We start from the raw sequence: 16,940 nt of genomic DNA on the forward strand, positions 1-16,940 counted from the left end.
TTCTCAGCTAATTTAAATTTTTTTATGCATATTAAACTGAGCTAATCCATTTAAAAGGATCACCATGATGGGTTTTTAATCATCGCAATGTTAAAAACGACTTTTTTGTAGGATACTATTATAATTATACAGTGTACGAAGAATAAATGCTTTGAAGTATAGAGATCTCCTTAACACCCAAAAGTCATGTTTTCGGCAAATAGCAGGAAAAAATGTTATATTTCAACAAGATAATGCACCAATACATACTGCTCGAATCATAAAATTATAGTTTGAAATAAATTCTATACCAATATTAGATTGGCCTGCACGATATTCAGATTTAAAACTATTGAAAATATTTGGGAACTACTTGCCAAAGAAGTTTATAAAGATAGCAAACAATATTCCTCAATCCGTGGGTTGAAACAATTAATTTTAGATGCTTAGATTGCTTTCCCAAGATGTTATAAAAAAAACTTGATGATACAATTCCAAATACATTATTTGCCACTATTTGTGCTAATGGAGGTTTCACTAAATAATAATATTTAACATTGTAAAAATACCTAGTATATTAACACAATTAAACAAATAAATAAATAAAAAAAAAACTAAATATTATTATTTTAAAATTATGTAAATTATGTATGTAAATATTAATAACTATAATAAATGTTGTAATATCGAATGATTTGTTAATATATTTTCCTTTATAATTTTGTCGCGAAAATATCTTATTAAAATTATTTTATTATTTATGTAGTAAAAAAAAACTTAAATAAAGTATAAAATAAAGTAGGTAAAATAATATATAAGACAATGTATTTATTTAAATACTTAATAATAATATAATTTATACATACTTTTGTGAAAAATATAGTATATTATAACTAGATAATATTCAAGTGCCTTTATCTTTTTGTCGCGCACTGTAGATAAAGTTACCACGATTTTTAAAAGTTTATAGACATTTAAATAGTTGTATTCATTACAAAATTAGTAGAGATGCCAGTCATAATCTAAGTTTTGTAATTACTACTAATATAAGAGAAAAATATGGTAATAATTTTGAATATTTTTATACTAAATACGTTATTTTCATAGAATATCTTACTCTGTTATCGGAAACAAAAAAATAAAGCTCTTAATCGATGTTTTATGTTTTAAATTACTTTCATTCGTTAAACAAAGTAAAATAGTGTCCACTAACTTTGTACGATAATGTGTTTGTATAATAGTGTAAATAAACGCAATACTTAAAATAAACTTAGAATATAAACGACCGATTCTGCGAACTGATTTAAAATCGTTATAATGTGACCCGATTATAATGACTAATGAGATCGTGGGAACCTGAATAGGTTCAATGTGAAAATAATTATTAAAGTAATATGTTTTTATATTTATACATGTATGCATATATGCATAATATATGCTTGTGTGACGTGCGTATAACTATAATACATTTATAAAAACTGAGTATAATTTTCAATTTAAAATTCAAAATAAAAATGTTTAAGAAAAATTATATTTCTTATAAAATTAATTTACTAATTCAAGCCCATGATCTCTCATTGGAGTTTCACCTCCAATTCCATTACAAATACACCACTATACTGTATTATTGTATAATACATATTACAATATTACATATATACATAGGTATAGAAAAAAAATAATATTATCATTATTAATTATACATCTGATAATAATGATTTATGCAACTTTTAAGTTGTTACCGAAAAATCTATATTTTAAACTAAACGAAGTTCTCAAGTATCAATTCATGTGCGTGAAATGATTTTCGGAATCCGTCGTTCATTTTACAAATAAATACAATACGAAAAAAATTACTCAAGGCAAATAATATTGATGCGCAGTTTTTGGTATTTTACATTTTATAGTGAATTTTTTATTAGATTTAAAAAAGCGAAAAAAAATTGGAAATTATTATGGTATTTACGATAAAGATCAGAAATAATTTATGTAGGTAACAAAAAATGAAAAAAAAAACACTTCGCGTACTTGACGCCCGGGGCAACTATGTATAGCAATTATTAGAAAAATAAATTCTAAAGTAATTTAGAGTTACTGTGGTATCATGTAGTAAGTATATTGTTAGAGAGAAACCAATTCTGAAGGTTATTCCACAACAATCAGTACAAAAGAAACTCAATTAATAATCACATATATAACAAGCATAATAATATAAAATATTGTGTACACACTGTATGCGACAATAAGAAGGAAGGCTGAATTCTCAATAGAAATGTGAAAAATAAAAATTGTAAAATATTAACATAAAGTCTATTATTATTATTAAAAATGAATATATTTTAACTCATTTGATCATATAATAAATTATAATAGTAAGTACAGTTATTTCACCATATGCCGATAATTTGGATCTATATTAGCAGTTGACTCTAATAAACTAAAAATAAATTCTAAATTATCTTAAAAACAAGCTTTTAAAAATGATTTATTTAAAATACAACAGAAATGATTAAAATGCTACAATGAACAGTCATTTGTTTTCAATATAGTTTACAAAAATCACAAAAATGTAATAATATTAGTAGAAACGTATTTTATTTAGGAGAGGGAAGTGGGATTCGAGTGATATTTTATAATGTTGGTGCTATATTTGAAATGTATATTATTTCGCTATGGAGTTAAATACCTCATAATAGCCGTTATGGACGGCAGCATCATATAAATGCCACAATTAATTCGTGTATTAGGTATATGAATGATATTTTATAACTATTAACATTGTTTATAAATACTACTAATAATCGATGTATACATAGTGCATAACACAATTAATTTAAATTTTTTGTTTGAAGTAGAAAATATTGTAAATAAAATTATTTACATGTTCATCTTATTCATCTCTGCCAAATATTGGAACCACAAGTCCACAATTAATACGTATAGTCAACTAACGAAAATATAATAAGTCTTTTTCAAAACAAGCAGTTAGTAGATTGGAGCGGTGAGTATTAAAAAAACAATAATCGATTATGTACCTACAAAAACTGCATGTTGTAGAAATTTAGAGAAATTAAATTAACTAAACAGTGAGACTAATAACGATAAATTATTTTGTGTCAGGATAAAATTTCACATAAGTACGGAAAAGTATTAAAAATTATTATGATATAATATTACTACATTTCTATAAGTATTTCTTGTAGTATCAATATTATTTTATTAAGCTGTATATGACATTTAAATATTATGTAGAACTATGTTTAGTAACTCAAGTATTTCAGAATGGTATTACTTTACTACCACTAATTATCAATAATTTCAATTATACATAAATAGGTTATAGTATTTTCAATTTGCATTTCCCATGAGGATGCTTTGTTACGGTGTCAAGGTAAAATCGTGATGTCCATCGTATTTATGAATGTATTTATTTATTTATTTATGATCTGAACACCTTGCTTGATTGTGAGAGATGATAAATTAAATTATTTGTCACGTTTTTACACAAAGTTTTGTTGAGGGGACTGCAGACTGCAGTCATATGGATAAAAATAAAGGTGGTGTTAAAGCATGTGTTGATGAAATGATTAAAATATAGTAAACTTGTCAATCATTATTTTATATTCTACTTTCGAATAAATCTTGAGTATTTTTAATAGATTTTATCATCTAAATCTAAACTTTAAAACGAAAACTATAACAACGTATTTTACGACGCGGCATTAAATTTATCCTCTACAATAATTACGTCTAAAATGTTTAACACAACTAAAAATGTTCATTTTCGTGTTAGTAGATGAAAGATGCAATAATATGCCAAATAAAAAATAAAAAATAGATAATTAGTATCACAATGAGATGATTTGTAAACATTACTTGTACTGGCTGTATTCTTCTTAAAAGAGGAGAGGTGGACTAGCATACTCAAGTCACAATACCTTTTAACTAAAATTTGGGCCTCGTGTTCGGAGAAAAAACTAGGAAAATAAATTAGTTTCAACAATAAATTGTTTTGTTTTCAAATTTTTATAATTATAGTATTAATATCTAGTACTTCAGCTGTGGGGGAACGAGTAGTGGTCAACATTTTAAGCTGTATAAAAACGTAAAATACAAATAACAAAAATACAATATTTTAAAATTGTAATATTTAATTTAAATTTGTAGTCTTAATGTTCAAATAAAATAAAAATTATATTAAACAAATCTGAAATCTTCACAATTTAAAAAATAATAATCATAATTTAAATTTTACACGGTCGGAAAACAAACTATTATAAGTTACTAAATATATTAATATTGACAGTTGTATTTAAATTTTGAATGTTATTCTTACTACGTTTTTTTAAATTTTACATTGAATAAAAATTGTAATTTAGTTTTAAGAACAGTATTATAAAATTAAACAATTAACATAACATTTTTCTTTTTTAAAAACAACTTAGGGTGCCGCTAGTTAAAAAAAAAAGGTTGAGAAGCTTAAGTTTTATGAAATAGCCGAAATTTTAAACGTTCTCAAAAGATTATTATTATTTATTTTGTAATTATTTAAAAATATTAAACATAGAATTAATTTGAAAAATTCTAAGTTCACATATATTATGATTATACCAGCCATTCCCTAATTATTATATAGGTAATATAATATCTAGGGATTTTGGAAAAATTAGTTCAATCATTCGGCTACCGTATTACTTAGTAATAGAATAGATAGTAATAAAAGTATATTTTAAAATATTCTTAGAAATAGAAGTAAAAATTTTAGAATGATATTAATTAAACATCTTTTAAACTTATTTTTAGATGCATCGGTTTTGCTATGATGTAGTTTTTTGTTCGCGTATTTCGTTTTAGAGCAGGAAAAATTCTAATTATTTAACTTTTAAGGGTATTAGTATACGCCGTATATACATGTTACATCATTTTTTAATAGACTATAGAAAACATAATAATATGCAAATACGAAGTGTATAATTCTTATCATTACGCTGACAGTATACCTATTATAAAACTCGTATTTTTTTTTTTATAATACACTCGCGAGTTAATACGATCTTTTACATTTCGTATTTATATTTCATACGTTATACAAGTACCTACAGTTATTAGTTAGCAACGCCTTAAAGCAAACATAATATTATAATATTAGAGATTATAAATAATTACATTTATCAACACTATATGAAGTGACTACGTGTTTACGTTATTGTCTAGGTTTTACTGGTGTCGTCTAGAAAATAATTATATAGGTACCAATGTCTAAAAAAAAAAAAAAAAACCGTTTTTGACGCGTTGGTGCCTATGATATATTATACTGTATACTATGGTACCTATGCAGCTATACCTATTACGACTTTTATTTGTAAACTGTTATAGCCATAAATTATTATTAATGTCAAAATATAATTGTATAATTTATCTCTCTCATCCTGCGGCACATGCAAGGAAGTTCTTGTTTGTGACGATCTAACAATACAGATAATATTACTAACTCATATTATTATAAAGTATTAGGAGAAGTAAAATATACACGTGAAGAATGGGCGCGACTCGCATGACTAAGCTAACATAATTTAACTTCCAAGAAATACAACTATTTCAAGTGTCCGAAAATAATATACAAAATAAACTCAACGAGACGGGCGTATAGTACTTATACGGTTTGTAGTTTCACGGACAATTTGCGACGAAGTAGGTTTTTGAAGTCATATCAATGCGATGTAATATTATTATTATCTAATATTGTCGGAACAATAAATCTCGTAAATTAACTATGTATCTCAGTGCTTAAAAATCTCTCCATTTATAAAAAAATATAATATAAAAAAAAACCCAACAAGTAAAACAGAAATTAAATGTCATTAGTTTTATATTGAAGCCGTGATTTTATTATTGTTAATTAATATATGAGATACCTAAATATATACTACAATTAAATCGGAAAACAAACAAACAAACAAACATAAAAAACAAACATCTAACAAACATCTCCCCCGATGGACAAAATTGATAAAATTCTGGAATAAAGATAGGTACCTTCCAATTCCAATGTAGTTCATCTGCCTGATTCTTTCTATTACAAATACTATTATTAATACAGATACAGAAATTGATATTTCTTCTCAATACCTTCATAAAATCATAACAGACAACAATCTTAGTCCTTAATTCAAACTCAGATTAAATTGCATAAGTATAATATTATATACAGTTCGGTCGCGACAACTCACGCGGTGTGACGTAAAAATACGGATTACGACAGATTACATTTTATATCGCCATAATAACAATAACCTTAATAGCGTAAACTTATAATTATGCATATATGTATAATTAACTATACATGTATACATATATTTATATGTATATATGTATGTGTGTTGTGTGTAGGATTGTGTACTGTATTAATAATATATACTATTGGGCTTTTTTATAATTTTTATATGTTAATTAAAAAGATACCTCAGTATATTATACTTATAGGTGGGTTTTATTAAAATAGTACTAAAACCTGTCTACAACAAAAAGTCCTACAAAACCTGTCTATAAAGGGCATTTTGATGTTCTAGTGTATGTACTGGTTTCATTGCGCTTATACTTAGTTTAAAAATTATATCGGCTTCATAAACCAAAATAGTCCTATGTTTTCGAGTACACTTCTAAAAACGTTAATTATGTTTAAGAGGACTCAAAATTTCATTTGAACTTGAGATTTATATTGATATTATTTAATACGCATAGGTAAGTTAAGAAAGAAAAAATCAATCTTTTAGAAAATATTAAATATGCATAATATATTACCTATAGAATTAACAAATAATCAAAATTTATATTTTTAAACTAGCCATTGTATAGTTCGAATTTCTAGCTTGATATAATGTACATTAAGAGCATATAAAAATACGTAACTCTTAAAATTTCCAAGCCTTAATTTTTTAATACATAAAATTTTCAATTCTCCACGAATAATATTTTTAAAGGACAGCAAAATAGTTAAAATTGTAATTATTTGTTTAAATATTTAATTTTGTCCAAATTTTAATTTCTAATGTCCATAAAACAATTGTGCTTATATAATTTAAAGGATTTTTGATTTCTGTATAAACTACTTATGAGGAACCTTGTATTATATTTTCAAGTTTTTTAGTCTACTAAAAATTATTTTTTCGATCTGTGTAGCCGTGTAGGAAAAAATTAAAAAATCGAATATTTTAAGTATCAATAAATACTAAATACCTTGAAAAGAGCTAAAATATTTTAAAATTATACCATGTATAGAAAATAAAATAAATATTTGCTGTTATTCATTTCTGGAACAAAATAAAAAATTGGTTTTGACTTTTGAGTAAAATTTATTTCTCTTACTTTTATTTTTTATTTCTCCCAGCCAAATTTTAAAGTAAAGTACTAGGATTTTTTTTTACTTTGACTCCTCAAAGCAACAGCTAGATTTACTTATTAATAACAATAGACATGAAGTTGAAAATTAACTTATTTTTATTACTATAAAAACAGTTTTTAGCCAAAAATAAAAACACATCATTGTGAATTGCTAAGATCAGAATCTAAAACCATGAATAATATTATATCCGTTTGTCACGGGTATACGCAAATCGTGGCCGAGAAACAAAAAAAAACTATGAATTAATAATCTCAACGAGTATTATCATGCCTGTGGTATAACCCAATATCGTGTCGTATAATGTATATAATGTAATCTGAGCAAAACAAAGAGATTTGTCCGAAACGAAACAGTATAAACATAATTTTATTATTCATAGTAATATTATGTAAATCCGTCGTCCGATATATATAGGCATAGGTAATCTTTGAATAATATAATATTATACTCGTGTATCGGACGACATCACAAATATTAGGATATGCACCATACGGTGCCGGTAAATACCATTTAAATCGAAAATCTACGATGTTTGTTTTGAATCCTAACCATAATTTTGAATGTCATATTAAAACCGTAGTATATGTGTGTAATATAACATACTTAAACGCCGAGCGTGCGTATTATCGCGGGCAAACGGAATGTTCTTCGTGTAGAAAACAAAAAAAGCCGGTAGATTATATTATGCTACGGGCACAGATTAATAGTGATGATAATATATACTTAAATTACAATCTCTACGTTCCACCCAGAAACACAAACCGTGCGTATGTCGGTCATCTAGAATCTAGATTGATTACGCGATCCGTATCTATATACGGATTCTGTCTGACGACGAGATAAGATTAATCAACATTTTAAGGTTTGTTAATCATCATTTTTTACTATATAATAATATGACACTAACATTTTGTTGATATTATTTAAAAAGCTATATATATGCAATTAAAGGCAGATTTCCATTAAGAACATTGTACATATTATAACGATTTGCATATGAAACAACCCTTTTATCACTTTTGCTGCAACAAGAACAAAAATGTAAGCAATTAGAAATTTAACTACTCGTATTAACATTAACTAGAATTTACGTGATGTGACAGTCATACAATAATCTTAAGGAAAAATAAAATCTATAAACATTTAAACGATCAAAAACCTATTTTATAGGATCAATTAGTTACGCGATAAATCTTTTTTTTAATATTTATTCTTGTGATGTATTTGTTAAATTAAAATAGCGACTAGATACTAACAACAAAACATAAACTCGTATTTAATATGATTCTGTGCATCGGTAAAAATATCAAATATTCTTTTTATTTATTTTTTCGAAAAAAACTTTATTGGGATTTTATTGGATTAGATTTTTTAATAACATTTAAATAATGTCGGAAAAATACATTTTAAAATACTCGGACATTAGTGGTAATTGATAATATAATATAGAAGTTACAACCTTTAAAAATAAGCTTTTTAAATTCTAATCCAAACCGATCTACATAGTTTTCAATGTTTTCATCTTTCAAATAAAAAATAAATTATCAAATTCTGACTATATCATTATTAGGTATCCGAGTTTTTCCCGCTATAAATTAGTTCTTATATATTAAAAAATAATAAAGTATTGGTTATGATACTTTTAAGAGGATGACACACAATCGATTTTTAAAGAATTTGATTTTGGTAAAATTTAAATGAAATTTTGAAAAAACTAAAATTGTAGGTATATCTTAAATAAGTTTGCAGTCTATATCATTGTTAGCTGTTATGTAATGACAAGATTCTATAAATAGAAACTGTTTAAACAAACACTAAGTAAAACCTACAAGTGGAATTGAGCTGAAAAATCGGGTTTTTAAAGTTTGGTCATATCTACAAAACACAAATTAATAATAAATTATACGCAGTTTTTTCAATGGATCTGGTTTATTGATTATTGTTTAGATCACTATAATTGCATAGTATAAAGAAAAAAATTATTCCAAAGAAACGCAAAAAAGTACTCAATACTTATTGTAGGTACACTTTGCTCTGTTCCACCTAACCTAGCTATATGTACAGACAGAAATTTAAAATTCGGTTAACAACGAAGAATGCAAATCGGTTATTTACAGTCCACGTGGTGCATATACTGCATAGATATTCTTATTCGACCGGTTAGACATGTCAATTTAACGTGCTATACATTAATGCATTTGTGCAGGTTTATCCAAGTGAATTATACTGTTAACGGATTTTGGCAAATAAGTACAGTTATACATCTTAATTACGCAATATTTTTTGAGAGAATAATACGTATGAGCCACCAATGAAATATTTGAATTACTTGTTTGAGGTTGAAATTAACAAAAAAATTCAATTAAAAGTCTTTTATTGAAAACATTTACATAGTATGTTTTGTTAATCCTTCCACGTTGAAAACTAAAACTTATAGATATATAGGTGTAATCTTTGCTTTGGTTTTTGAAAAATTAATTACATTATAAATTATTAAGAAAAAAACTATGATTTACTTAGTAAATATCGTGCCTTATATATTTTTGAGACCTTGCCAATATTTATGTAGATGTTAAGTGGTAACTGGCGAAAACGTAATGACATCTCACAGGTTTCTCGTTTCCAACACAAGTGTAGATACCTTTCCCTTTTCCACCAGTGTACGTTTCTGTCATAATATATCTTGTCTTTTTCTACTAATAACCGTTTTTACCATTTCCACCAAATTAAATATTAACCGATTTTACGTTTCCACCAAAAAAAAAAAAAAAAATGTTTATACTGTCAAAAGCTTGTACTCAGTTGTACACAGCAAGTTTATTTAAAATACTTTTCATATAAAATATATTGTATAATATTAAATAGTTAAATAAGTATTTCTATATTAAATAAGTCTATTGAATATAATTACAATTATTTTTGTAAACCAAATGAATAATTTATCAAGCAATAGTAAGTACATCCTGGACCGGTACAGTCGTACCGAAATCGAAATCTTAAATCCGTCAAATACAAACACGTATTACTTACCAGTTTGTTGTATATATTATATAAACATTTTTTTATTGTTCTTTATTATGCTTTATTCAACTGGCTCACGACTTTGGTATTTCTACTAGTAAAAAGTTGCCTAATATTCTTACCTAATAGGTAAAAATGATTTTATTAAAATGATTAGTAAATTGTTTTTTAATATTTTATTGCATATAAACTTTCTTTGTAACAGCTTTTAAATGTATGTATATATATTGTTTCCTCGAAACGTAGAATCAGTCAATACCTTTTTTGGTGGAAACATGTTACGCCCGTAACGGCAACAGGTGCATACAATATAACTGCCTAGTGCCTAGGTATGGGCCTTATGACCTAAATTCTCAATGATTGTATTGTGTAGTGTTAGCACTGTTAGCAGTAACATAAGTACTAACGTTCGGTACAATTGTACAAACATAAATCTTGTAAAGATATCTATGTTAAAGCACCGAATAACGAGTACCAAAAATCAATATAAATTTAAACTGCAGGACAATCACTATTAAGGTCACAAGGTTAACGAGTTGCAAAAATGTACACCTTAATAATTGTTGAATAATTGGTTAATACTAAATAGTACCTATAAGTCACTGTTAACTTTCAAAATGTCTTTATTTCTTTCCATTTTCAGATTTATAAGTTATGCTGAGTTGATTCAAAATTAATAATATTATATAAACAACGATAGACTCGTGCACATCATTAACCATATGTATCGGCAATTGATTTTAAATAATATTTTAATCAAAATTATATGTAACTGCATTTATACTAACCGAAAGCAAAGTAAAATGTACAAAAATTAATTATATAATTGCTATATACCTAACACGTTATTTTTGTTTGAAAATAATCATTTTATCGGTAGTTTATAAGGTTACACTCTTTTTTTTTGTTGCTATTTTGTATTTATCTACAAATACTACATTATATAAACTATACGCACGAAAATGGAAAAATAGTTTTGATTTTTTTTCAGGCAATTCGTACGGCGTGCCTGCCTAGGTATGTAACGATTAACCAATAAAATTTCTTTTTTTTTCGGAGTACCAGATAGTATAGCCTATTAAGAATAGTAAACAGTTACTGCAGGTTAGTGGTTTCGTGGAAGCTGTTGCCGTGACGGTGATTGTTTCGAGTTACAATAAAATCGAGTAATTTGCGCAGCTTTGTGGCTATATTGCACACTGTCGAATTAGGAATCCGACCAGAGTGCAAGTCACAGTCCAGTCTTCGCACCGGACTATTTTATTATTATTATTATTCCTCAGACACCATAATAATAATAATATTATCATACCAACAAGCAACAGCAGCAGCAGCTGTCAACGACCCGTAGTATACGAATACATATAAACGGGAGTGTAATGTGTGACGGTTTTGCGGTGCTACCGGTTATACCGAGCGCGGACGTATTAGACAAAACTCAATGGTTAAAATTTATCAGAAATCAGGATCATAATATTATTATTTATAGATTTAGCGAATTTTAATTAAATATTATTATAAGAATTTTTTAATATCTATAAAAGGATTCTTATATATGTGTCAATATAAATTATATAATATAATAATTGAGAATATTTTTTATACTATTAATAAAAGTAGAGATACAAAGTTTATTACGATTTATTTCATAAGTATTTTATAGCATAACAAAATTATGTTTATTTTAGCGGGGATTTTTCAAATTTGTTCACAAAAAAAACATGACACTCCAAATTAAAATGATTTTCTTTCTATATAGCCAATATGCATTTCACAGAGTGTACCACGAAAGAACTACCTAAATTACAACTCAAAGATTTAAATTTTTAATTTTATAATGAAGCGAAAAAAAAGAAATTTTCAATATTATTTTTATTTGTTGTCAAATTAAAGTTGTATTATGTTATTTTTTGTTATTGCCAATACCTAACATTATAAATTAGTTTTTGGTTGATTCTTAAAATTACTATCATTATAATCTTCACATAATCAAGTCTTATAAACTTATACGGTTTTAATTGTTTGATATTAGAGTCTACGATGAATTTAATTTTTTACTGGATGACAATTTTAATTTTTTTTTTTTAATGAATAAGATTGGATAGAATCAATTTGAATTGATATTTAAATTTATAATACAATTGAGGATGCTGTTATGTTGTACAAAAAATATCAGCAATTACGTTGGGCATGCACTTGGGCAATTAAAGATACAGTTTTAAAAACAAGACTCATTAGAGCATGTCCGACGACAAAGTTTAACATAATATAATAACACATCGATACAATACAACAATAGTATTATAATGTTAAGGTATGACCGCCCCCTACTCCCGAAAACTTTTTTGTTAAAAAACTGGCGCGATATATTTATTTACTTATCTATAAACTCCTAACATTAATAATCACTATGTATAGTATAATATAATGCAATATAGAAATAATACAAGTAATACAAAAAATCCTAATCTCCTACATTAGTTATACACACGACATAAACTATGATGTTATTTCGTAATAAACACATCTCACAAATGTATTATATTTCATACCGAGGTACAAAAATAAACTCCTGATCTGTCAATTATTATTTTATCGCGAAGCGACGATACACATTAGCAACGACGTATGTAATGTGTAACTATATAGTTATCAATATAAATGTTAATTATTATGTAATTAAAATAATCGTTTCCACGTGCGCTTACATTTTATATGCTACTTACTAATTATGTTGTATACATAACACAGTAGTTGTATTGAGAAGTGCGCGGAAAAATTATTTTTGGAGTAATTGTTATTGGTAAAATTAAAATAGTGTCCTACCCCATCCGCCCACAAACATGACCAAATTATGCCACTGATATTATATACAATGATCATGTCAATCCTTATCTATAGGTGCTTACCTCATATATGTTATTATAACTAATCCAACGTAACTATACGTGCGTATTGAAGTTATTCGATAAGTTTAATTTGCGTATTTTGAAATTAATATAATATTTTTAAAATAGAAGATCGATCGCATAGAGCGTGCAATAATATACGTGACGATAAGTCGACACAATGATTTGGATTCTCTTACCTGACGTCGTCCGCGGTTGCGGTTACGCGCGCAGGCGGCGGCGGCGGCGACAACGGTTGCTGTTGCAGATCGTCCGTGCAGATCTCGGCCTCGGTCTTGGTGTACGTGTCCTGTCTGGTCAACACTTTCCGGTTGAGTTCGGGCGTGGCAGGCTTGAGACGGGGTATCTTGGACGTGACCGGCGGCGACGTCGCGTCCGCCGCAGCGGCCGCCGTGTAATGATGAAACGAATTGCTCCGTCGGCCGATCGTCCCGTAATTAGGCCGGGCGGCCGCGGCCTCCGCCGTAGTGGCCCGGGCGGCCGCCGCGGATTCCGCCGGACCGACACGGGCGGCCGCCGCGGCTTCCGTTTGCGTGGTACGGTTATGGGCGCCGCGGTCGTCCCTGCAGGCGTCCGTCTGAGTGGCGCGCGTCACCGGCACCGCGACGGGCGGTTTCGCGTCCGTCGTCGCGTCGGCCGAACACCCGACGTGCTTGAGCGTCGGTTTCGCGGCCACGCTGACGTCGTACGTCCGCGGCTTGGCCGTCACGCCTACCGCGGCCGTCCTGACGGCCGGCGGCCTGGAAGACTGAGTGCCGACGTTTGCCGTCGTTATCGGCGGCGGCGCCGCCGCCTTCACGGCCACTGCCGCCGCCGCGTCCACCGCGGTGGCCGGCCGGACGTCGGCGACCGCTGCGGTCTGAGTGTACGCCGCCGAGGTGGCCGCCTTTGCGGCGTCCTTGGTCTGGGTGTGCGCCGCCGTCGTGGCCGGCTTGGCGGCGGCGTCCGTCTGGGTGTGCACTGCCGCCCCGGGCGGAGGCCGTTCCGTCATCGTGGACGTGTTCACGGAGGTGGTCGACGGTGTGGTCACTCCCACGTCCCGGCACATGGGTACGCAGTTGACGCCCACCTCTTTGGTGGACACTTTGGTGTTAGCTGCTGGAAACGCTGCCGACGACAGGGACCATCCGCCACCGACTGGAAACAAATGATAATAACATATAATAAATTCATGAGTATAAAAAATCAATACGCGCTCGATTATAGTTGTTTAGGCCGAAGTTTTGGCGTAGACAGCCGGCATAATGTTAAGTGTTAAGGAAGAGGTACCCCGCGGGTCGTTTTGTTTTTTTATTTTTACTGAAAACCATATTCTCTTTACATCGAACTCAAACTTTAAACAGGTATACAATATTTATGATTAAATCGAAATTTTATCAATATTTCCCGTCGAGTTCAGATTATTATAAGTAAAACTATAGTGTCGACAAAAACCTAATACAGAGAACTCACGCAAGTATCGCGATGCCGTCTTACAAGCGAAGAATATTGTAAATTTTTCTTCGACAGTTTTGTATAGTTATATATTTAACAGTAAAGAGAATTGACCTACTATCAAATTTAAAGGTCAGAAAACTATATGTGATTATTATGGAATTTTTTACAATATTTTAATTTTTAAGTAAGTTATAAATAAGCAAAACCTAACAATTTAAAAACTCTCATGACTCGCTACTTAACAATTACAATGTCGTAAAAAGCTATACAGAAACCTTTGTTGAAATTAATTCATAAAAAACAATGTAGCCAAAACACATCAAAAAGCATTTATATGGGCGTTAAAAGGTTCCGATGTTTTATGTATAGGTATTTGGTATAACTAAACAGAACTTAGACATTTGTGGCATTTTAAATTAATAATAACACTAATTTTTAATAAGGGATGTTTTAATGGTAAATTATCGTAAGTCTGTTTGCACATACGTATTATGATATGATATTTTCTTTAGAATTGGTAGGTACTTATAATTAGTATTGTTTTAGCTATGTATCACACTATATTTTCAAAGGCATGTGAAAATCTAGTCTAATACCGTGGAAAAAGAAAAGTTTTCCAAGGACTCGATACATTATATTAGGTATATGATATTATAAGGCGAGATTGTACGATGAGTTATTGTCTCGTTTATACGTCAAACTTTTTTTAATTGTTTTAAAACATAATAATATACACGCGCACGCACAAGCGCGCGGCGCATTGCTGCGACCTACTCGTTTGTCCACAAACGGCTAATGCGATTCTGTGTGTTTACATGTGTATACTGAAAAATCGGAAAAAAAATATATATACCATACTCGGAGAGTAGTCCCGAGACACGTTGTGCTTTGTCCCGTGTTAATTATTTATAGTCATTTTGCCTACTACCATATGATGCTATATGCTGCTATTCGTGTTCTTAGGACGCGTGATCCGTATGCGTGCAACTTCCCCCCACATCTCTCTCAAAGTACGTACCTATGTATTTTGAAACATATACGAGTATAGTCGATCGTTTGTTCCACCCGTTTTCGAAAACCACTAACTCAACGACCGTCACGCCAATTTACATATCATACTAAAATTATATAATACATATTATACCTACATATATATATATATGTTAATATAACTCTCTTCCCTACATTATCTTGGATTTTGTACTAAGTACATATTTATCAGAAACTAAAAAATTGTATACAAGTATACTAAAGCGAGAATCACAAAAAAAAAAAAGGAAGAACCGAGGATTAGTTGGGATTACCTATAAGTTAAAATGCATAGTTTTTAGTTTTAAAACCAATGGATTGACAGTTAAATACGAGATTCCTCATAATATGTCTTGTTTACTGGAATCTAAAAACAAAATTTAGACGTATTTTTTTATAAAGCGATTTAAGTTCAAATTTTAAGAAATTGAATATTCAAAAGTATAAAAACGATTTTAATAATTCTGTTATGAATATAATTTTAGAATTCTGGGTAGAGTGATGTATGTACATTAATTTGTTTGGTTTTTTTTTACATATCATCTTTTATTGAAAATTCTTAGTTTTTTAACTAGGAGGTTGGTTTCTGAGAAAAAAAATATGAAAAATGAGAATTTTTATACAAAACTGTTTTATTTTTTTTTTTAACAAAATTAATTCTGTTTTTTATTGTAAATCAAAAAATGAATAACTGTAGAGATTTGAAATTGTTCACCAAACAATTATTGGTATTAAATAGAAGATATTATTTTTCAAAATATTTAATTTATGTTTTATTTATGAAGACATTGTTGATTTTAAGTAAAACAGACTTGAAAATGTAATAAAAAGTTCTTCAGAATAGTTATTTATAATATGCCAATTAAAAAATATCGAAAATGTATAATTATAGGTATTGTTTTTATAAAAAGAAAACAAAGAACCACAAAAATATTTTATGAGTAGTTAAAATTACAATTTTAAAGATACATAAGGATATTAAAACTCGTAATACTGTTTTATATTTTCTAACGATTTTTGTTTTATTATTATAATTTAAAAATATTAATCTTAGAAATTTGAAACATCTCTATATGAAGTACTTAAATTATTATTTACTTTACATAATGATGTTTTTAAATTTTTTTCGTTGATATCGTAAATATTTTTGTATGCGCGAGAAA

The 16,940-nt window shown here is 28.8% G+C and overlaps 1 protein-coding gene across 1 annotated transcript in view; it reads right to left on the reverse strand.

The window, feature by feature from the left end:
* Positions 1 to 16,940, reverse strand: part of LOC126551768 (KN motif and ankyrin repeat domain-containing protein 2) — a 47,792-nt gene that overhangs the window by 12,841 nt on the left and 18,011 nt on the right. The window contains exon 7 of the mRNA XM_050205897.1: positions 13,491 to 14,448. Within this exon, the coding sequence (XP_050061854.1) occupies positions 13,491 to 14,448 (958 nt within the window). The remainder of the gene's footprint in view (positions 1 to 13,490; positions 14,449 to 16,940) is intronic.

This window comes from Aphis gossypii, chromosome X (assembly GCF_020184175.1).
Source record: "Aphis gossypii isolate Hap1 chromosome X, ASM2018417v2, whole genome shotgun sequence".
NCBI lineage: Eukaryota > Metazoa > Arthropoda > Insecta > Hemiptera > Aphididae > Aphis > Aphis gossypii.